The sequence below is a fragment of the Contarinia nasturtii genome, unplaced genomic scaffold (assembly GCF_009176525.2).
Source record: "Contarinia nasturtii isolate CC-2019 unplaced genomic scaffold, AAFC_CNas_1.1 Cnas_scaffold_3175, whole genome shotgun sequence".
Classification (NCBI taxonomy): Eukaryota; Metazoa; Arthropoda; class Insecta; order Diptera; family Cecidomyiidae; genus Contarinia; species Contarinia nasturtii.
In genome coordinates this window covers 942,933-967,905 of record NW_022200487.1, presented here as the reverse complement: position 1 = coordinate 967,905, position 24,973 = coordinate 942,933, and the positions used below count along the sequence as shown (strand labels likewise).

The following is a 24,973-nucleotide window of genomic DNA, read 5'->3' as shown; positions in this document are numbered from 1 at the left end:
TCAAAAACTCTTCATTAGTTAGTGATTTATGATTTTTGCAAGGCTTGACGACTTTCCTCTCAGTTTTTCGCTGTGAATTCTGTAAAATGTAAATTATCATCGAACTATATGACATAAATGAATAACATTTTTATGTTGTTGAAATTTTTTTTTCATTGAAACAAAAAATAAAAAGAAAAAATTAAAAATATGCCGTATATCACAATTCTGAAGTCTTACATTTAGCTTGGTTTTTTCATTAGTTTGGCTCCATTTACTTGCTATAATGTCATCGATCATGTTACTTATTCGCTTTAATTCACGTTGACGTTCTGGATTTGTTTTTTATTGAAATTGGTATGTTGAAAACAAAAAATTTATCTCTTATAAATATTTGGAAATGAAAATTATTCACCTTCTGGTGTTCGATGCTTGAATTCATCTCCTGGTTTGTATGGGACATAGTATCGCATGTAAGTATTTTTCCCGCTTTTTGCTGTCACTGTGCGATTTTTGGATACGTCAAGAATAAAGAACAAATATTTATTACGCGCGGAATAAACATAAACACTGTGTAATCAGAAACTCATTGTGAAAATGTTCTCACACATTGCACTTAATAGTAGTAGTGGTAATACTTGTATGCTGTGTAGCTTACACAAGATTGAACTTTATACATTTTACTAACAATAACATTTTTCCAGTGTCAATACATATAAGGCAATAACAAAAAACCAAAAATAAATTAAATACAAATCCGCAACAAGCTAATAAAATTTTTCAATCCAACAAGATTAATGTCATAAATATGCTGTCTTGTAAAATCACATTGGGCTGCAAGGAGATCTTCTGATCTAGTAATAAGATTGTTTCCACTTGAATAGCTTCGCGGAAAAAGGCGCCATGTGACAATCAAGCATTTGGGATTGGATTTGGGTAAATATAAATAAATAAATGAAGGCACACCATAAAATGGCAACACTGCACTCGCTATGGGTGGAAAAGAGATTATGTGCATTTTCCAATATATTTATATCCAAATGGATTATAGGTATTCTCTATGCGAAGCACCTGTATCAGGTGCATCTTGAATTATATATAGTTTGGTATCAGTTATTTTTACTGCCGAGACCGGCGAACGAAGGACGAATATACCTAATTTTCTTACCCGTTGTTTTCCTCTTTCGTTTTCCATACTTAAGCGTCGTCAAAATCCGGGTATTGCGTTTCAAATTTTTTACGCGTTGTTCATTGCACAATTTCTTTAGTTGAATGGTTACATTCATTGAATGGTTAACATACAAAGCTGCGGAAATTAAACGTTTTTAGACAGTTTTTATGTTAACTTTGAGAAAAGAAAGTTGTTCTAAGCTTATTTTAAAATTTATGAATTGTTTGCATAACTACAATCTTTTTACTTACCATTTTCGCAATCGGTCATATCAAGTTCAAGCCATGACCAGTCATATCCTTTGGTCATATCCGTTGCTGTTTTTATTGGAGCCATAGTTTTCACACTTGGCATCAACCGTGAGTCACTTATTTTTTTATGGCTGGTAGTCGTCAAGGTTTTTGGAACACAACTTTCATTTACATCGTATGAACATAAATTTAAATCCGTTGCAAACAGAGAAGACTGACTCATTCGCAATTTTTCTGGCAGAGATTTTCAATTTTATCATTTAACCGTAGATATACATTATACATCTATTATATAAGTACTCACGTATTTTCTCAAGTATAAAAGGTTTCACTGGATCTAACGGCAGTTCATCAAATGAATGCACAAGCTTATAAAAGGGCAGCTCCTCACGATTGTGACGAAAATTCATTTTTACTTTTGATTTTACCTTCAATGGCATCCTGAATTAGAATATTACTTTTGGAATTTCACTTTTATTTTAATTAAACTATAATTAATAACTGCACAATCGAAACCAAAAACCAAGTAAATATATTTTGTAGATAAAATAAAAATATTTTATAGTATGTAAATGATAGTCAATCGATGTCTAAAATCATCAAAGAAAAGTAGACACAATAAGCCGGTTTGTAAACAAAATAAAAAATATACGTTGCTAACGAACACTCATAAATGATTTTTGGTGGCCAGGGCAACCTCTGTTGAATTGCAAATGTATTTATTTGTTGAATGGCAACGAGCGTGACTGTTTGAAAAATAAAGTGCTAACTCCATTACTCACATTGAAACACTTTGAAATAGTGCTCCATGTTTTAATATGACAACAATGACATGGTATGACTTTAAAGTGCTTGGGAAAGCAAATAATACGAAAAGTGCATTTTCAAGCTTACAAATACTTCATAGTACATGGTGTTCAAAGCTGCAAAGGTGTTTGAAATCAGCTTGAAATACTGTGAAAAGGATAGCATTAAAATGGTATTGACTTGTTAGAACGTGACAATAAGAATACATTTTAGGGCGAAGTTGGGCTGAAATCAGCCATTTTTACCATTTTCAGAGTTTTACATACAAGTGGAAATATTATTTCCTTCTGAATTTTTAAATAGCCTTTGAATTTTTGGAATCAACTATAATTTGTATCAGTATGAATCACATTTTTTTTGTTACATATTAAAAAATATATTTTTTGAATTTTCTACCCACAAATAAAAAGGATTTACTTCGACATTTTATATCAACATTTGAACATTTTTCGATGCTGTTCTAACGAAATGTCATTCATATTTATTTTTTTTATCCAAAGTACATCATCATAAAAAAAACATCGAATTATGTTTGCCTTGATGTCGAAAATTTTATGACTTGTTTCTTTACACAGTTGTATACTTATGCTAAAACTCATTATATAAATTGGTTCGGTTTAAAAAAAAACTCGACAAAAAATAAAATCGTAATATTCATTTGCTGCACGTTAGTATTGGTTTTGGTAGCATGATTTGCCATTCATACGGTGTCGCAATGAAACATGAATTTCTCTCTCCTTTGCTCGGTACGTGCGCCCGCAAAACGAAGACACATTTTTCGAATGTATGTGCTCTGTTACAAAATGTATTGGTTGGCGTGTGTTTCTGTAGTGTCATCCCCAATACTGTGCATGAGTCCATTGTAGAATGTGAACAGTATATTTTGTGTTCATGTACGACAAACAATTTTTGCATAATTTAGCAGTATCAACTGCAATAAATAATTTTGAAAATATGTTTTTAATGTACAGTGTACACTGTAAAATGTGCGTAGCGTATATTTTCTTTCTTTATCTTTATTCGTTTGGTTCGACATATTTCCCATTTTCAATTGACATATGTATTTTGCGATCTCTAGAGACTGACAAATAAACTGATTTGGTAGGGGAGAATATGAATATGTGAAGTAGATAATAATGATATACAAATAGAGTTCTGTTGGTATCGTTGTTCGAAATTCCGAATGCAATTTTCAAGTTTGTCAGCAGAAAAATATTTGGCTTGCATACCGATATCCGAATCAAATCAATAAAAAGGTAAATTCAGAAGTCCAGTTGATATGATGTAGTGAATAAGCATTGTGCTCGGGATATTTAGAAATTAACTCTTTTTGGAGTGGCAAGAAACGATACTTATCTCTCGATGCACGTTTGAGTATTTGTGTCAAACCACTTTTGACCATTAGTAATGGTCCATTACTGTAGAACTTATATTAGTTTCAATTTTACTACGAATAAGAATCAATCGACATATTCGACTGGGAATGATGTTTGAAAATGTTATTCATTTTGGGTTATGCTTGGTTAGCTTGTACATTTTTTGGCACATTGGATCTTAAATCGCGCATAAATAAAACCAGATAACTTGAAATGAATCATTGCATAAAACACACGAAAAGTATGACAAGAATAAGAAGAAGCAAATTCGGTTGATTTTTGTTTGACTTTTAGCAGTGAAACTTAAAGTGAAACAAGAATTTGCGGAACTGAAGCGAAAGAGGCAAATATTATTTGTCGACTGACTGTCTGTAAAGTATTTTGGTCTTTGAATACGTCAGTTATCGGTACTTTTTGCGATGAAAAGACATATTCACATTGGTTTTCAATTCCCCAGTCATTTATACAAATGTACTACTGTATCTAGCATCGTCATACATCTTTAATGCCTTCAGAATATGATGTTATCTTGAATAGCTTGTCATGTTGCTCAAATAAATGATGATTGTCAGTCTTTTTCTTTATCTTTCCTCGTCTCTCATTCTCAACGAAAGCTTCTCATCTTTTTCGGTGTATCAACATTGAGAAAAGTATATAGTACTATATATCACAAAATGCAATGGCTATTCGACAAACGAAGTACCTTTTGGATTCATAAAAAATGCACATTTCCTTGGAATATCCACGGCATATACGCTATTGACTCAATGACATTTTATTATGTATTTTCATAAAACGTTTTCAATAAATAATAATATCAAAAGTGCATTGGTATTTTCAATTTTCTTACTCACTATGCATCAATGTAGAATTTTTCGATACAAGTCAAAATGACGGAATATATTAAAAATAAATTAAAGAAAATAGAAGGAACTCATTCATTTGAAATATGTGGATATGCTTTTTTCCGGGATATTTCCATTCAACTTGAGAATAGAAGTCTCTTTCTCCAAAAAGTATTTAAATTGACTTCATCAATCAAACTTTAATAAGGTTGAATGCCATTCAATTCACCTTTTTCAATGTTTGCAGAAGCTTTGCCATTTGAAATTCAAATGCATTTTAAAAATATTTTATTCAATAAAGCAAAGAAAGATATGCAGCTAAAAACCAACAGAACAAATTAAAGGTAAAAATATTAAATATAGCAAATTGGAGATTCCTCTCATCAAAAATGAGGGAGTCATTAAACCAAAAATTTGTAAACGCTAAAAAATATTTAATTCATTATCGTTTGGGCGACGGATGTAAATCACCCAATTCGGGATAATTTCCAACATTATATATCCTCGTAATCAAGTTCGTAACTCAAAATAAATTGTGTGGAAAAGTGGTTAAGTTTGTATTACCAAAAACATCGTTTCTATTTACACATTTGCTCCAAGACAAAACATAAATTTATCGAAAATATTCATTAGTCTATGTGCAAAATAGACATTATTATAAGCTTTCTGAACATATACAGAATTATATGGCTTTCAGTTGTTTTCACTTTATATTTTCCAAATCATATGTTAAACATTTTTTTGTCAATTTTATATTTTCATTCGATCTTGTGCGTTTTATACAGAGCGAGCGTTGAAGCGAATGACGTACAAAAGTTGTTTTGCATATGAATTGGGTGTATCAAATATACCGCGCATCGCACGAACATAATTTTAATAACAATAGTAATAATATCTGCATAATGTGTTTTATATGCGACTTTTATGACACTCGGGCTATAGTTTTTCATGGACTATAGTCTGTATCTCACAATTCACACACAGACGCTATAAAATGTCGACAGATATCCGACAAAATAAAATAAAGTTCCCACATTCATCCACGTGGTCGTTGTATACATACGGAGAGCTTGCTTCTCTTGAAAATGGTCATGGAAAATCAAATCGTCGGCGATGCTATCATAATTTTGTTATTTCTTTCCGAAAATTCAAACATTTCAAAGTTGAGAAGTCTATTGTCTGTGATATTAATGGTCGAAGTTTTTTTTGGGTGAAAGTTTTTCATTGCGGCAATCTCAAAAGAAAAACGTACGATATATTATAAAGAGAAAGCAAAAAAAACTATACTTCTGTATTCGACTGAGAATAATTGGCCAATAGCCGTATTCTATTCAACTTGTAATTTTAATGTGTTTTTTTTTTGACGATTTGCTTCCATAATATACATTTTCATATTCACAAAGACACAAAACATCACTGGGACAACGAGACAGCTAATGTTGGTGTGCTTGTTTTTGTCTTTTCTTCATTGCATCGTTGTTAAAGTTTAAAATGTCGCATTTTTTTATGGGTAAAACTATTTATTTTCCGTGAAAATATTATAGAACATTTGATTTTATTTTAATGAAAGAGAAGATTTTATGTTTTAAAGATGTGTTGGAATTTCTAGAATAACAATCAACGATCCAATGACGATAATGATTTTAACTGGCGAAAAATGATCAACAAGTGTTTTAAATGGTAATGATAATGAATAAATGGAAAATTAACCAAAAGAAAATTGCTAGGACTTTTCTCTTTTTTCACAGTAACATTTGACTAAGAGGTTGAGGATCGTTTGACGAACGCAATTCATTTCCTGACGACTGTTTTACAAAAATCGTTTAAAAGAAATGAAACAAAATTTCGAACGAAGAGCGTTTTTCCCAGGACACAGCAAAGCTGACAGTAAAATGAATTATTCACTGGAAGGGAAAGTCGTCTTTTTACGCACGGCAATTTTTTTTTGAAAGTCGCAAAAAGGCAGTTCATTTTACAAGAACGTTTGTAAATTTGCACACGTTCTTAGACTACCAAATGTAAATTTATACGCACACATCAAGACACTCGTAGACACTCACAGATTGTATTTGGCAGCAACGGAACAGACCGTTGTTCCACAATGACTTTGTAGCAGATATATTAAAATTTAAGATACATGTTCTTCGCTTGTAATAAGATTGTCGAGATCTCCATTCTTCTGCAGACTTTAAGAACACATATGCGTGGGGTGCCCGCCTATTCTTTTTGCAATTTAATAAATCATTTGTGTAAATAATTAAGAAACAACGGGCCAAAGTGAACAAGATGAAAATGAAAACGATGCGTCATTGTTTAGACAATATGTCGTGCCTTTTAGATCTATGCGAACCAATTCGATGGTCTTTGTTTTATTATTATTTCATTCATCGCCACTAAGAAAAGCTTACCAAATCGAAACAATGCAATACGATACACATCATTATCAGCGAAGCAATAACATTCAAATGGATTGACGAAAGAAGGTGAAGAATTGAAAGATGTTTCCAATCAGTCCAATATATATATGTTTCACTACTTTCTAATTCAGAGACAGGATATTCTTTTCATACCTTTACGAGGATCTACTATCACGAGACAGTTTCTCATAAGACTTAACTCAAATTCAAAGTATTATATCGAAGATACAACATTGATCCCAATCGCCTTCTCGGGTTTATTTAAATGTTTTATGAGGCGATGTTGCACGGTATATTTGGTATTTGTTTCAAGTTGCATTATTCTGAGTATGCGATACGTGATAGCGTAATAAAACTGTATGCAGACGACTTTGTTTCCTTACGCTTTCATAATTTCAGGAATATGTGTTCGAACCTCGAAAAAATCTTTTCTTTTGTTTTAATGCGGAGATGTGTGTATATATATGTGTATTATGTTTCGAAATAAAGATGGTGTGGCATATTAAATGAAGGCGAAGAATTTGCTTAGCTCCTTGACGACCATTATATTGAAGGCCATTTCTATTCAAACAGAATATTAAATAAACATATGCGTGCATCAATGTTTGCTGTACATTAAGGAGCCTCCATAAAGCGATTTTGTGTCGGCATTGCGATACGTGTATGAATGCGTTTCTTCAATGAAACGTCACTGTACAAGTGATTTAACAGAAACAACATAGTAGAGTCGTCACACTCAAAACTGATATTATTTTATTCAAATATAAAGAGCTATTCAGTTACAGAAATACTCTGTGGTACAGTATGTCTCTTTCATTCGCTGTTCAAAATAATGGATGACAAAATCCATAAGACAAATGGTATTGCATTTTGAAAGCTATTCTCGTTTATTCATGTAATGTATATGAAATAAAAGCGAATGGAATTCATTTAATATTGATTTACAATGCAATGGGTCTATTTTTATACGACGGGCTCTATTTTATTTGTGCCGTAGACAAATATACTCGAAAACATACTGTTTTTATGCTTGATAAGGTAATAAAGATGTATTTTAGTTTTACGCTTATTTTAAAATTGAAAGAAAGGTTCTTTGAACCGGTGTTCAAGCTCAAAACTGATTGCAACTTACATTTGGCAATCGAAGAATCGTTATTACTTTTTCTTTCTTTTCTTAAGTCTGAATTTAATGATATGTGACTCACTTTGTGGTTAGAGTCGGTGGTGTATTATGGTTTGTCTTGTATATAAATTATCCATTTTGAGCCTGCAACAAATGGACAATGCAAAAAAAGAACTCTCCCATTTAGAAGATAAGAATCCTTTTTTTCACCATTTTTGTAACCGTAAAACTATTTCATTTCGTGTCTGATGGTGTCATCGTAAATGCACTGTAAAATTCTGTCGAAATTTTCGATAGAGAGGAATACATTGATAGCATAGGCACTGTGTTTAAATTGACACTTAATTTGGTTAGAATGGTTGGCCGAACCGAATGGCATACGCACACCATGTGATATCGCTTTTCATTTCAAACCGACCGACTCTATAAAAAAAATAGTAATGTATGGAAACAATTTTGTATGAGAGTATGAGTGAGTGAAAAATACCCCAGAGGGTCGAATTTAATGTGCGATATTAAATTATATGGCGTGATATAGCTATCAAAATGTACTCAGATGTGTAATATTTTACATCGATCCTAAATGGCCAGGGTGTTCTGCACTAAACGATGAAACTACCAAATAATTTTGCTTAACATATTTATTGACTTTACTCACAGTGTACACTGAACAGTCGTCGCCGTAGTCACATTCACAATTTTATTCAGGAAACCTTTCGCATTGTGTATCGCAGTCTCTTCATTTTTTATGAACTATAATTATAAGTTGTTGCTTGGCCATTTGAATTTAAATTAAATAACGCGCAGAAATACGTACATTTTATTTGTATGCAACAGAACCTAGACCAAAATTAAATTCTGCGAGAGATGGACATAACATTCAATTTCCATTTCATTTCTTTGCTGTTCATTCAGCATCGTCAACATCGTATGAAAAGGAAGAAATACTGTCTTGCGTTCTAAGAATAAGAAACACTAAAAAATTGAATAAAATACGCATATATTTCAAGGTTTGCCGTTCCCATTCACTTCGGTGCACCGGGTAATTTTGCCACTTTATTTACATACTAAATTATTTATTATATTTTTTTACACGGTATGTCATATTTATTCACCATTCTCTGGCAAGCAAAAAGGTGTGCTAAAACAGGAAATGAAAAGATTTATATTTTTCCTTACTTTGTTCGTGTTGTTGTTATATATACATTTGCTGTTTATTCCATATTTTGATGTGATCATTTTCTCGAAAAATAAAATGGAAAAAGATCCTCGATTCTTGGGCCCGTTGCCAAGATACAAAGGAAAGAGAACGCGCAATATTGTCTCTTTTTTTTCTTATAGTGCGAAACTGGGGGGAGCAGCAAAACTTTACACTTTTGCCTCTCGACAGCGTCAAACTGAATAAACATTAAGTCATGAATTTAATTCATTTTCCGTAGACACACACACACACCAAGAGACTAACGTTTTACATTTATTCCGACTATCCAACGTCAATTACATTTGTTTGTACAAATAAATAATTCATGGCGCATTTTTACGTTTGTTTTGTGTTTTTTACCGTATTCATTTGAACCCTGGAATGCAATTGTGTATATCGCATATTGCCGGCCACCTACCTACGATGCACACAAAGAAAATGTCAAAAATAGAAATCGAAGAAGGGCAAGAAAATGTATCAGCCTCTTATCCACTGTACAGCAAACAGAAATCAAAACAACGGATGAGAAAAAATAAAGCAGCAAAACAATTCCTGCCAATATAAAAAATGTATTTCCCGTTTTTTCTTCTCTTCAAAATTCAGCGGGCATTTTTTTTATATGCAAACCAGCAGCAGCAGCAGAAATGTTCAATTTAAATTCAAACGAAAAGGGAAAGAGTGGAATACCAGCGTGAACAAGAAAACAATGGGCATGAAAGGCATGAGTGCAGAGAGTACTGCTAATTCAATTACTATCGATCAATATCCCTACCATTTCCGCTTCACGCCATTTAAACTCGAGCGCCATTCACTACGCAGTCATATTCAAACGCATTTTCGATGGATTTTTCGTGGAATACTATCGCATTTGTTATTTTTCGCAATCGTTTGTCATCGAACTTTGGCTTTGCACAAATTTCAAAGATGAAAACAAATGTTAAACTGAACAATGAAAAAAATTGTGCGATTAATATTTGATACAGAAAATATGAGACTGAAAAATCTTTTGCATAATTTAACGGGTTCAAACCCGATTTTTAAATTGCGTACAAATTTTGGTAAGCATTATGGAACGATGTTGTTCGATTCAAATTGTGGGTGTGTCGATTATATCAAAAATTTAATAATAAAATGGGCGTTTTGTACAAACGTGTAATGACTTTCGAATGTGAGAGTATGTGCAATGTGTGTTTTTACCGCATTTAGATGCCAATCTGTCGGTGAAATTCGCAGACAGTCTGGCTTTGATGAAAACATTACTCACATACACACCAAGTTCACACACAAACCAAGTTAAATACACACAGTGACATAGCCGGATGTCATTTGACTTCGTTTTCCGGTAGGAAGAACGATTTCCCAGCACCTTTTTACTTTCATTTTACTGTCTGCATTATCATTTTAATGCCGGCACTTACACATCTGCGCGCACGCCAATGTCAATGAACGGTCGTTCCGCCGGTCTCAAACAAGAATGGCTGGCTTCTTATAATCAAATCATATATCAAATGCATAAGCACATAGGCCTCGCTTGAACTTGGTTCCACGTGAACAACCATTTTAACGTCCAAAAAAGGGTAACAATCTGTAGACACTTCCTACAAACGGCAAAATGCCGACCAAAATGTTCAGGTGCAATTCATGCTCAGGTGTTCTCCAACTCTCTCCGTACTATTTTATTGCATCAGACTCATTTTTTTGTTGCGTCAACGAGAAAGCCACAAAACTTTTAATTTACCGCTTAATAAATGTGAAATAGCATAAATTTGAAGCGTTTTTAAAGTATCAATTAGAAAAATTGTATCTCTTTCGCTCATCAAAATCAACCGCAAAATAACATTTCATTTCATGTGTTACTTTATGATGATAATAAATTGAGTGTTAGAGTCAGTCAGAAATGCAAAATTAAAAAGGCATTCCTACTAGCATTCCTAATTGTTTTTTGCAACGCAAACATGCGCATGGATTTCTGTTTCTCTTGTTGCTTGGAAATTGTCATTAGTAAGTCCATCGATTTTTCTTTGTTCAGCATAATAATAGTAAGCATAAGTTATTTTCATCACATCAAATGGCAGAAAAAAACACTTTGGATTTCATATCCCAATTAGTTTTTTTTAATAATAATGGTGCTGTTAAGTCCTTCTCTTTTCCACTGTCGGCTGATTGTAGTTTCGATATCATTTTATTAAAAGCGGCGCCAATAAGCTCGCACACGGTGAAGTTGTTTATGTTGGGAAATTTTTGCAGGAAGATTGTTATGCTATGGCATTGCATCGATACGGCGGCGACGACGACATCGACAATTGAACAAGCCAACAATAAATTTGTCGTGAAATTCAGTACATACACTTTTTTCCGTTCTATATTCGATGTCCATGGATGCATGGATGCAATATTTCGATGCAGTTGATTCCAGTACGTGGTATGGTTGTACAACAATTAAAGCAAATGTAAGCGTAACATGAGTCGCACGCGCAATAAGTGGAAATTTGTGTGTGAGAGCGGGAGAGAATAAATGAAAAAAAGAGAGACGGTGCTTCAGCGTGAGATGCGATCATATACAGCGTAAAAAGGCAATTCGAATAAATTGGAAAAACCGAAGGAAATACGCAAGAAATAACGTATATTCTGTATCTAGTTTATTTTACAAACTGTGCGTGATCAACACCAATCAAGTGCGAATGAGTAATTCAAAGCAATTTTTATGTCACATGACATTTTTATTTTATTATTTCATTTTTCCTCTCTCACAAATAAACTCCCATCTCGGTTTCATTTTATTTTTAAATGGAAATTTACAAAAAACTGTGTAATTTTTTTCCATAGGTACTGAATGTTGCGTGTCAAATTTTCAATCGGCCTAGTCAAGCAAGTGTGAATTGCGTGAATTCAATATAAAATCTGCACCATCTACACCATGTTCAACAACAATTTTCCATTCAAATTAAATTTTTCTAAATGGAATTGTACTTAATATTGTTCGCGTTTCCCCATTTATGTTACAAAGTTTTTTATCTAGCAATTTTTTTTGATGTAAATGTGCAGCAAATACTTCTATGAATTATTCAGCATTGCATATTCATCAATCATCATATAGTCGGTGTATTTTTATTCATATAAAATGTCCGTTGGCATCTAAAATTTGAACTATGGAATGCACAAATCTATACGAGATTTTATTAATTCATCAAAAAATCACATCACCACATTTTGTTCCATAAACACATTTTTCCGAGCAAATATTTATCCATTTAAAATGTCAATTTTGCATTTTTTGCTCGCGTATTTCTTTCTTTTTCGGCTTTCATCAAGTTAATCGAAATGACCAACATGTTTGTGTATATATTTTGCTTTGACGCAATCATCATTCGGATCATGAATTTTATTTCTCGGAATGGCCAACATTTTTGATGATGATATTTTCCATTCTATATTCCGATGAGATGTGGATTGTACGAAAATGCAATCGTGGCATAACAACAACGGCCATCAGTTTGTCTATCAATAATTTTAAATTCCATAACTGAACCGCCATATACATTGTCGAATGTTAAACCTTTGTAAGCAAAAAACTGAATACAAATAAATTTTCGCCCGACAAATTGACTATTCAGCACATGCAAAATGCAAATATCAGAAAATTACGGATCACGTTTACGTGAGTGAATGCGATTGCATTTTATGGTGTGTTTGTGTCCGTATGTTTTCGAACACAAATACTATGTGCTTGTGAAGTATTTTCCCATCGACGCCATAAATCTCATTGCAAAATCTTATAATAAATTCATCAATTTTAACAATATCGGACTCACATTCAGACAAAATAACACCGCGCATCTCTATCCTCGCTTTCTCTCGGCCGCAGTCCAATATCGCTGGCGTCAACATTCGCACTCGCAAAATCAAACAAATCGAGAGTAAAAAACACACACACACACACACACGAAAAGACCAGGGAAACTAGATAAAATCTGCTGTATTTTAGAGATTTTTTTCCCTTTTCTCTACGCAATACCAAATGAACATAGCCGCATAGATTGACGGTATGAGAAGTCGCGACAATGTGCTGTAAAAACGGAAACTAATTTCATTTTCCGCAACAAATTCACTTGTTGTTTGAATAAATTTTTCATTCTCAGTAAAAAAAAAAGTCGAGTTGCTTTGTACAATGTGCCAACGACCAATGCACAGTAGCGAAAAATTCATACACATAAAAAAGTGTATGCCATAGTTGGCCGACGAACGAAGGCAATAAATAACAGCAAATTGACTGATTTTCGATTATCTCTCGCTAAGTTTCACACTGACCGCTTTGCCGTTTCGCTTTTATTTTGTGTATATTCCCAAACGAAAAATGTCAAAACGAGAAAAATTACCCCAAAAAAAATACTCGTTTTTACTATCCAATGAAATTTCCAGAAGAAGAGGAAGGGAGAATGAATCATTCTAGTTTTGATAATTGATTCGATTTGATATCCTTCTTCCTGGCATTTAGTGCAACCAACATCAAGTAAAAATCGATGTCAAATTTTTAGCAAACGAATTTATGAAGTAAAAAAAATATCAAATTAATTAATCTTTGCTTAGATTTTGCGATTCAGCCTATCTTTTTTTTTTCATTTTGCTGATTGCATCCAACTTCAGTTTTGGAACAAATTTAGAACATTTTCGCATCATTTGATGGCACCCTTTTTGCAAGAGTTATTGACCATGAAAGTTCACATTTTGTACGATGTTATCATTAGATTTATGCGACTGGAACAAAAATCCGAGCATGTTCAATGTAGCAAAAAAGAAAATGTCATACCGACTGCATTCTACTGAACCAAATTTATTCCAAGCAATTGTGAATTACTTGCATCTCGCTAAATCGGTGACATGCAAAACTTTGTTCATCTTTCATTCAATATGTCGATTTGTTTGGAATAGGAATACAATTGAATAAATAGAAATGCTTAAATTGCTATCGGCCAAAAAAGGGGAACTAAATTGAAAACGAAAGGAGATGTATAGAGAGAAAAGTAATACGTTGAAACTTTCCTACCGAAACATTTGCGCTGGAGAGTTTGAATTCGCCGTTGGTTTTTTTATAACTCAGTGGCACACGTACTTATACTCTTCAATTCATTGCTCTCAATTTCAAAGTGCCATCAACAGATTTCTCTTTCGAAAAAAAAAAGATGTTGCCATTCGAATTGGTGCATAGAGTTTTAAATAGCGGAAGCGATACGTTCCAAACGTACGTACAATATGTTTCGTTCATTTATTTGATTTGATTCTGTTTTGCTCTTGGCATCAATTTTTTTCCTCTGTTTGTTCAATGTACAATACTCCAGTTTTTTGTTGAGCTACTCTGATTGCTGTCACTCTTTTTGATGCTTTTTTGTTAATGTTGTTGTTGTCGATGCAGCCATTCTTTTTGTATGTGTACAAACGACGAACGAGTGTGTATTTTGCTCTAAGCATTCGCAATATAATTTGTATGACAGAGATATTTCGCCAAAGGCTATATATGACACAAACACAATCTATTTTGATATTCAAATACTTTGTATTTGCTGTCCTTTTAAAAACTGAGACGTGAATGTGGCGTTGTTAGTTTATCAGTACTTTAGTTTTGCATATCAGAAAGGATACAGTGCGTTTTTTGTTGTTTGTGAAAGAATGCCGATTGCCGAATATGCTTTGATCAAATTGCTTTAAATCGCTCATTATTCAATTGGTAAACAAAATAAAAATAAATAATTTCAAATAAATTTCACAGAGAAAATATCACTCGAACATTCATGTCATATGTTTTATTATGTGATTACAAAAAACCATACTAAATAATATACTTTTTGCCGCGAACATATAAAAAAACATCGAATGTAAATTTGAATATTTATGTTCCATTTCAATCAGCGCAAACTGTGTTAAATTTATTGCTTACAATTCCCATCGCATGAGGCGCCAATGCATTTGATATTTGACAGCTTAGCAGTCCAAACAAAAGTTTTGTGTTTACTACATACGCCACACAACAGTGATTCGAGTGCTCGAGACCGATTTTGAAGCAGTTGTTTGTCATTTATAGCGAACAAAATGTCGATGACAAATAAAAAAAGTATGTTTATATCGTTTCGCGATGATCCAAAGGACAAGCAAAGCATTTTCGAGGAAATTCGTTTAAACGTTCGTCGCGGATTGAATCATTTAAAAAGTACGAATATTCCCTCAACGCAAGAAATCACAAAAGAAATGAATGATTTGGCCATCGAAGAAATGACATCAAATGATCTTTGCAATGATCTTCGAGCGTACTATCGTACACATGAATGCCGTTTGCGAGACGTTGTTTATACTAAAAAATTATTCAGCGCAATTTGTTGTAATGCTCATATCTTCAAAGACAAGGTAAACACATTTTTTTTGGCGGAAAATATTTTTTTTAATTTTTACAATTTAAATACATACTTTATGAATTACATTAATAGATTGTGCTCGATGTGAGTTGTGATGTAGGAATGTCGTCGATGTTCAGCGTAATTGCTGGTGCAAAACATGTGTATGCGGTTGACACATCAAACATTGTACAATTGACGAAACGTATTATAGCCGATAATAATTTGACGGATAAAATTACTGTGATCAAAGGAAAAGTGGCAGATATTACGTTGCCGGTTGATGAGGTTGATATAATTGTGTCGACATTTTTTGGGTGAATAGCTTTTATTATGGCAAAAAAAATGAATTTTAATGAGTTTTTTCTCAATCTTAACAGGCAGTCATTGCTTTGTGAAAATCGAATAGACGAACTTATTGATGCGCGTGAAAAATGGTTGAAACCGAATGGATTGATTTTGCCGAATCGATGTAGCCTTTACTTAGCCGCAGTAAACCATAGCATGCTTTGCGATCGAAGTAATTTCTGGACACACGTGTATAAATTCGATATGCGGCCAATGATTAAAGCTGTTAACACCGAACCGTATTTACAGCATGTGAAAATGGATAAGGTTGGTTTTTAAATGGAATACTATTACTTTGAAATCGTGCAACGTGCACAAGCATTGTTTCAATTGTATTTTTTTTCTTTGAAATCTTAACAGATTGTAACGAATACTTGTCCAATCAAAGTCTTTAACATGTACACTGTTAAAAAGGGTGACTATCGCCAGTTCGATGCACCATTTTGCTTGGAGAGCAGATTTAAAGCAAACATTGGTGCATTTATCACGTATTTCGATATTGAATTCACGGAAGGCATTCAACCAATCAAATTTACATGTCAACCCGGTATGGAGATAACATATTGGAGTCAAATGGTTTTCTTTCTTTCCATCAATGATTTTATGCTTGACAAAGACGAAAGTTTTTCGGGTGTGTTTCGTTTCAATGCTCTATCAGACGACTACCGTAAAATTGATTGGAATATCGAGATTATGCACAAAGGAATTCATGGAACATTCAGAGAAAATTGGAATTTCCAAACCAAATAATATATATTTGACATCAATTGAATGTAGACATCATTTAATTTTCGTTTCATTCAAATGGAATAGTTTATGTTAAGGATTTAATGACTCGTGCCTATCAAATATCGGTCGAATTGAATACTCTATGCGATCATTGTTTTAGTACGTGATTGAATGTGAAAATGTTAAGTTAATGAAACAATAAAGACCAGATCAAATAATTTAAATTCGTTCTATTATTATTTGAGTTAGAAAGATTTTATTTTTATTTTCACATTTACTGTCACTTTAATGGCAATTGGTATAATTGTGTAGCAAAAAAACTGTTTACTTGTAACAACTTAATTGGAATTCGATGTGCAATTTCGAGACGTTTACGGTAATTTTCGGTGTTTTACCTTCGATAATATATATAATATATAGCCACAGAAAATGTGAACTTGTTTCTCATTGATGCAACCGATGCTACCACGGTATTGTAGGTTTCATACAGTTAGCACTTGTTTTTATCGGTTCATCTTCGCTGGAAGAGTGTATAATAAATTACAAAAGTGTCCGTCCTCCACTACTAAAATCCATTAAACATGCTATTTTTGTAAACCAACACCATTTTTCAACCTAAACGGCTTATTATGTTGCGTCTCTCTGGTTGCCGTAAGCGTGCGTGCAAAAGTAATATTACTGGTTGCATTATCTATACACCAAAGATTGAACGAGAGAGCGTGAGAAGACTCGGCCAACGACGATTATTTTTTCTCGCTCACACTGATTATTTGTTATTATTTTTCGGTAAAAAACGCGAGCGTCATAAATTCTTGTTCACAGCCATTTCGTTGTCATTATAATGTGAGTCACATTGCTAAAATGTGTTTACTTTACATTATCCTTCACTCGCAAATGTATTATTTAGGTGCGTGGAATACGTTTTGCGTGCGTCCTTTGGGAAAGTAATTAAAAAACAAAGTTTTTTTTTAATATTCTGCGTGAAATATGTCATTATTTTTTTTAGAAAGCAGAGAGACGTGAGATGTTATAAAATACTCAAAAGAGTAAAATGGTTGGCAAAAAATGTCTGCTGGTCATATGGACGTTGGACGCATAGGTGCTAATAAAGATTGCTTATAACCATGAATTTTCAATATTTTCTCTGTCTCTCTCCCTCTCTATTTATGTATTCTTCGTCAGCCGCTTTTATTAGTTACACACCATTAAAGTTTATTCCATGTCCCAAAATGATAATACTGGCATTGTTGAATGATTTCTGCATACTATATAAACATAAATTAACTTTCAACCATACTCAGTTTTTGGAATCATGCCATACCGCTTCAGCATTTTTTTTATTACATGCTCAGTTAAAAATTACTATCTTTTATTTATGCGGCGAGATTAATGTTATAAACAAAGTTTTGATGAACTTTGAAATTTGCACATTGCAACGACCTTCAGGCAATAATCCACCTATGTTTTGTAAAATACATCAAATGTACTGATGTAAACTTTCTTCCAAAAATGCATTAATTACTAAAATCAAGCGATTTCGTACAGGCGGACTAGTATATTTTAACATTTTTTGGAAAATTATTTTTTAAAGCATTCAAAGTTATTTCTAGTGACGTCGTAAAAAGTATACACATCGGTTTTCCGAGCATCAATAACGGTATGAATGAAATATCCAGCTCAGGTAAGTTAACGGTAAATTTAAAATATATGAGAAGTTTTCAATTATGCACATTCAAGCAGGGAAATCCTATTGAGATATTGAGGATATGTTTAAGTCTTCAGTAAAGTATTTTCCATTTTTTTTTCTCCCTGGAATGCTAGCGTCTAGAAGTTTCAACATCGCAACTGTTTCATTCAATAAATCCAAATGATAATAAAGATTCTTACAGGAGCAGGACGAACTTTTCCGCACGGTGGTAGATGCGTGTATTTTTTAAGCTAGTTCAAAATAATATTTGTTCGATTTTTCAAGCCTTTCAAGCGGCGTAAAGTTCGTGGCCAAAGAAAATATTTGGCATGGAAATATTCTTTAATTTATTAGCAGAAGTACTCGCAAAAGATTTTTCACACTTTCATGAACGAAAGACATTTGACATCTGAAAGTATTCTATTTTCTAACAAAACGCTATAAAAATATGTCTGAGCTCAATTTTCATTCAATTCAAACATTTTTCATAAAAAAGTCACAAAAAATTTGAATTTTTGTATGGAAACCATGCCTGTATGCAACCGCTATGGCGTAGAACTTTGCACAACCTACTTTTTACAAAAAAAAAAACAATCAAAGAGTTTGAAGAAATTTTAATCAAAAATAAGGGTACCTCCCATACAAAATGTTCGTTTTTTTTTTTTTTCGAAAGTACCCCCTAATATGCATTGAAATTTTTTCAAACTCTCAGAATATTATTTTTTTGTTGAAAAGAATAACCTGTACAAAGTTCCAGCTCATTATGATATCATACAGACATGAATGCCAAACAAAAATCATTTTTTTGTGATTTTTTTCAAAGAAACTGTGTCAAACATTGGTTGTATCTTAAAAATCACATCGAATTCGGTTTTATCGTGCCAAAAAACCCTTCAAATACATATTTTTGAGTTTTTAGATACACATAAAGTATGACTTTTGTACGAAAATTGAACTCTTTTTCAGGCATGACATTTTTATCCATCAACCAAAGTCGCTCTAATGATTTCTATTCCTAGCAACCCCCAATAATCCTGTAAAATCAGATTTCAAATTACTTTTCTGTGGGGTGAGATAATCGATGGATAAATTTTGCGTACGGCGGACAACGTACGACGTGGAAGCGACCCACAACAACCATGCTTAAAATGGCCTGATTCGGATTCTCAAACCACGAAACGTCCCGAAAATATGTTTTTGAGGTTTCGTAAATGTTGACTCATTGCAATACTTTCCCCTTACACACTAGGTGTGTACGGAAAAGTAATATGCCTTGGTTGAGTACTAATGCATCATGTGTGCAGTGAAGTCAATATACATAACGCATCAACGGGAGAAAATAAATCCAATCTAAAGCTGATTATCGGTAATAACATAGAGGTTCAAAATATTAGAAATTAGATTCATTCGAGCGTTTTAGATGATAGACTATGATGATGATGTTATGTTGTTGAAGGAAACTGCATCCCTAATAATAAGCGACATCTTCAACTATGAATAATGTTTTGATAGTTTGAACATCATACACCGTCAAAATTCAAAAATATATTCGAATTTGCTATCTTTTCCATTCTACGCATAGTCAAAATACAAATATGTGATTCTTATTGGAGATATAGGGTGTATCTGGCCTCTGAACGTTGATATATAAAGAACTACTATTGACGACTTCACATTTGTTTGATTTTTTTATAGAAATCAAAAAGTCAAAAGTTTTATAATCACCTCTTTACACCAAGATGGCGTTCAATGTAAAGCCAGATATTTCCTAATTATATTTATTCTTTAATGAACTGCATGCACTTATAACTATTATTATTGTTATACACACGTGAAACAACAAATTCAAATTAATGAATATATCCATCAAATAAAATGAAACATTCCCACAAGAAAATACGAGTATACGTAAAATATGTGAGGTTTTATTTTTGCGCATCTAAACAAATCCACAAAAATCTTATTTTGATCATTAGAACACATTATAGAGATAATTGATATTCAGCATATTGGTTCAAGTGTGTCTTGAGATTTAGAGAGCATATATAGAAAAAAAACTTCAAATTGTTTGAATGTGTGGGAATTTTCAACGCAAACTGTGCTTCCCAACAAGGGTTTAATTTGTGAATGGGTGCATCTGTATTGTACAGCATATTGTAAAGTGTTTGGGAGGTGTAGTTATCTGTTTGTTGTATGTGTTTTGTTCAGTTTTGCTTGTTTTCTTCACTACAAAATTTATCTCCTTGTTAAACAACCATTGAAATAATCGATTTGAGAGAAAACATTGGTTAAATCGTAACAAACACACAGAGCATGTTTTCCCATGCTCATCGAATGAACATTCACAACAACGCTTCACAAGAATTGCATAGAAAAAAGAGGCATAAATAACATAGATCTTTCTAAACAGTGTACTGCACACTCAGAAAGAAAATTGATATAATATAGTTCAATACGGTATATTGATATTAAATTGGTTTTCGGTAGTCAAGAATTCCAATAAAAAAAAAAACAAACCACTTCAAATTAAGACACAACAAATTTGAATTTATATGCAAAATTCGACGCGAAAAGTAAAGTAAGAAATTGTATCGTTCAAATCTCCGCACACTACTGATTTAGCACCTTTTGATATTTGTGGGGCACATTTCTTAATTAATAAATAAATCAATCAATTTAAGAAATGACGCTTAACTTTCAGAACATAATTCATATACCATATGTGTGTCACTATAGTGCTATAGGCTATAGGCAATATGCCTCAGTTGTCAAAAGATGGTAAATATTTACGGTTGCCAGTAGATTTGATATTATTTTACCGCATTGAACTATATCATATCAATTTTTTTCTCAGTGCATGTGTATAATAATGAGTATATTGGAATCAAAGCAATTGCTTGAATAGTAGATTATGTGTGAAAAACATCGAATGCCAATAGCATTGGAACCCGACAAATAGAAGTAGATTGAAGCGACATTAGTTCGAGCTCTTCATGGATGAAATCCGCAATGATTCCAGTAAGAATTCCAACCAAATTTCAACTGAAATTCATACAGCATTTAGGCCCATGTCAGACAATTTACGTACTCATCGACGTATATAGCCGAAATGTACACAAACTATCCACGTTGTATACTCGCTTCAAAAAATTTCTGTTTCACATTTATAGTAGTCGAACCGATGAGAAGCTTTGAGAGTAAGAGAGAGATTTAGAATAAGAGAGATTGTAATTCAAAGGCGATTACTTTGGTATCGAGATTGAAAAGCATGTATTTTGATGCTGATATGTAAACAATACCATACCATAGATTCAATGTGAATTAAATTATATACCAATATACATAAATATCAATGTAATAGAAAATGGAAAATCAATGAATTTGTTGAATGGGTTGAGTTTTTGCCGATATCTTCCATAATCACATGACAATATATCTATTGATCCGAATGACACTTCGGAATCAAATCATTTTTCATTGAAATAATATCCAAACAATGAGTTTGAAGTAATTTTCATTCTATAGTAAATTCTGACTCCGGTTAATTCGGGCGATTTTATTATGTTCGGAAGTCAGAAAACAATTCGATTATTTTAATAATCATCTAACATCCTTTCAAAAAAATTTCATCACAACAATGGAAAACTGATTGAAATGTTTTATCTCACGATGGAAAGTCATCATTTGGGAAACTAAAGCATTCAAAATATATCAAAATCGTTTTCTATTTTTAGCATTTCAATTAAAAATGTGTGTTTTAGCGAAGTAAAACAAACAAACAAATAATTTTCCGGAAGATTTTTCATTTCTTTTGGTTCTTCGTAAAATGTTATTTGACTAGATAATATGTATCTTTGATAAGTAAGCGGCCTGGTTAAGACAAAACAAGAAAAACGTGTACAAATGTATCATACCAAAGAGAGATAATTAGTAAAATCACTCCGTGAATATCTCGGATTTATGCAAAAAAAAAAAACAATCTATGTTCAACTTTGTATGTTGTTTACTTTACATTTCTTAATCTTCCAAGTTTAACATGTATACATTGTATGATGTATGTGAAATTACAAACAACCCCTCATTCCTTTTCTCATGAAATTTTTTCATTTGTTGACAATGTTAAATCGCGATGCATGATTTTTATCAGCATGAGATAGCATAAAAGAGCTAACAAAGTACGATCAAAATCATCTTTTTTGGTGATTTTGTTCAGCTTTTGATCTTCAGATGAGCAAAAAAATTGTTATTAGAGATGACGAGACTTTGAAAATGTCTACAAACAAAAACAATCAAAATCAAATTCAACAATTGTAAATGCAATGCGATACCATTGTCGTTTGAGATAAAATATACCCCCATTGGTGATTGATACTATCCACCCAATAACTGTAATAAAAAAAGTTGCGTTCGCTCGCAAAATAGATAAATTGATTAAACTTTCATCCGCCAGAAAAAGAAATAAATTCCTGTTCGCTTCTGATTCACCTTCACTTTTTGATGCGATTGAAAGATAGAGAACTTTTATTAGGTAATTTTGAGTAATTCGTTTTCTTATTGAATTCGTTGTCGTTGTATTGCGTGTATATGGTATGGTGTTTGATGTGCCAATGCTTTACGTTTAATATGTTTCGTGGGATGTAAAAATTCCAAAGTAGAGCGTCAAGAAACGGAAAAGTCTTCTAGGAAAACACATCAGCATCATCAACGGATGAACAACAAAGAGAATAACATCGAGATGAGATATGTGCACGAATACAAGTTTGAGTATAAGTGCGCGTGTATGTGCCGAAATATTCTATGCACAAAGTAATACAATTGAATTGCCAGCATAATAGTCTATTTTTCATTTTTCAATCAAAACGTCGGACTTTCGGAAACGAAAAGAACAAGTATATAGAAAGAAGAGCTAACATCCGAAATACGCGCGAGACGCGATTCATTTAAAATACAATCTTTTTAAAAGGTTTTGAATGAAGTGGATTTCATCAGAAAACGGAAAAGTGAAAAAGAAGAAGAATGAATTCGGTTCACATGAGCAAAAAATCGAATTTTTCACATCATTTTTCTTTTCAGCATTGCCGCCGCCACCCCAACCCCAAAATTAAAAGGCTAGCCAAATGGGCGAACGACGAAAAATGAAAATACTGAATGGAATTCGAAAATGGTGGTAATATTTTCTATTTAGAAAATTTATCGTTTGTTGGTGTCTGCATTTAGAGACGTCATATTTGTGCGTATTTTTCTTTTTTTTATCCTCACGTCAGCCACCTGGTCGAACTCTGGCCTCAAAACGAAATAGCCCCAATGTCGATTTATATACACAACGATATTGGCTATTAGGATAAAACCATTTGTCTTCGCATCAAGTTTTTCCCATTCCCATTTGAGTATATGTGCACATCCAAGCAAGGAATTCAATTCCATGCATCAATTTTTCTTTCAGCATTAGAAAAAAGTATGAACTGAAAAACTGAGCCGATCCTTTTGTTATTTGCAATGACATGTTGCGATATGAAATTCATAACTCATAACAAATGATTCGATGATATGAAAAGACCAAAAAAAAAGCATAAGTTGTTAATTGACGAGTAAATAATTTATGATCGTTTCGAAATGGATTTTATTTCGATCTAAGTAAATTCGTTATTGTTCTGGTTTTGGTTGTTTGTGAAGAAAGTCTTACAAGTTGAGTTTTTTCTCTCAAAAAAAGAAGAAAGAAATTAGTTTGAAATGTTCAGAGGAAAGAAAAATAATGTATTACATTCGGATGAACGATGGGCTTGAATTTATTTTACTAGAGAAAAAAAATCGTTGAAAAAAATTGTTACTCTCAAGAATGAAAAATCTCCAAATTCAAACTAGAAAGCAACGAACAGAATAGAGTCCAAGACTCATTAAATTTAATTACATGAAGTAGCCAAGTATTTACAAAAAATAGAATACTTACCACAAAATAAAATAGATCTAGAATGGACGCGGCCACAAAATGAAAGCCAATTTATCTAACGATACTACAGAACAAAGTCCAATGTAAAGAGCACGGAAGACAGACAGGGCCAGCACAAAAGGAAAAAGTGCATCTGATGGCAAATATAGATTACCAGCAATACATATACTCGATCTCAACACAAGACCATTTTCCGCGTCGGAACAAAAGCCATTCAAGTTCGTTCAAGCGATTTACACGGAACGAAATGCTACATGAGAATTAAAATTGTGAATTAGCGAACGTTAAGGTTATCTGTACGGACTGTAAAACAAAAAAAGTCACTTCTCTTTATTTGTTAACGGATAAGGTGTATCGGGTTTACCTACATTTGCTTTGTGTGTCTGTGTGTTCGTAAATGCTAACTAAGACTCTCGAAAAATGGATGTGTTTTATTAAAGTTTTATATTTTAATGTGAAGAAGTTAATTACCTGTTTCGCCTGCCAAAAGAGTTTTGAGAGAAGTAAATAGATGCTTCTCTGGGTTTTCATTTCATGGTTTTTCTCATGTTGGCTTGTTTTTCTCTCTATCTCTATTATATATTTAGTATACGAGTAAAGAAATGTTTATTCTGGAACCTTTCCAGGTTAAATTCAAAATCATATGAAGAACTTCACAACAAGTATACAATTGTTGACAGATGGGGATTTCAATTCATTATAAAATATT

At 32.7% G+C, this 24,973-nt stretch overlaps 2 protein-coding genes across 2 annotated transcripts in view; one reads left to right on the top strand and one right to left on the bottom strand.

Moving 5' to 3' along the window:
- LOC116349844 (dynein heavy chain 3, axonemal) overlaps positions 1-1,811 on the bottom strand; it is a 29,121-nt gene extending 27,310 nt beyond the window's left edge. Inside the window, exons 1-3 of the mRNA XM_031781445.1 lie at positions 1,706-1,811; positions 1,402-1,635; positions 1,221-1,285 (exon numbers count right to left, since the gene is read on the bottom strand). Coding sequence (XP_031637305.1) covers positions 1,221-1,285; positions 1,402-1,635; positions 1,706-1,811 — 405 coding nt within the window. The remainder of the gene's footprint in view (positions 1-1,220; positions 1,286-1,401; positions 1,636-1,705) is intronic.
- Positions 1,812-15,172: 13,361 nt separating this feature from the next.
- LOC116349931 (protein arginine N-methyltransferase 1-like) lies at positions 15,173-16,854 on the top strand. Its single transcript, XM_031781594.1, has 4 exons — positions 15,173-15,566; positions 15,647-15,870; positions 15,934-16,168; positions 16,262-16,854. Exons 1-4 carry the CDS (start codon positions 15,255-15,257, stop codon positions 16,649-16,651), a joined length of 1,161 nt encoding a protein of 386 aa, XP_031637454.1. The 5' UTR covers positions 15,173-15,254; the 3' UTR covers positions 16,652-16,854.
- The last annotated feature ends 8,119 nt before the right edge of the window (positions 16,855-24,973 follow it).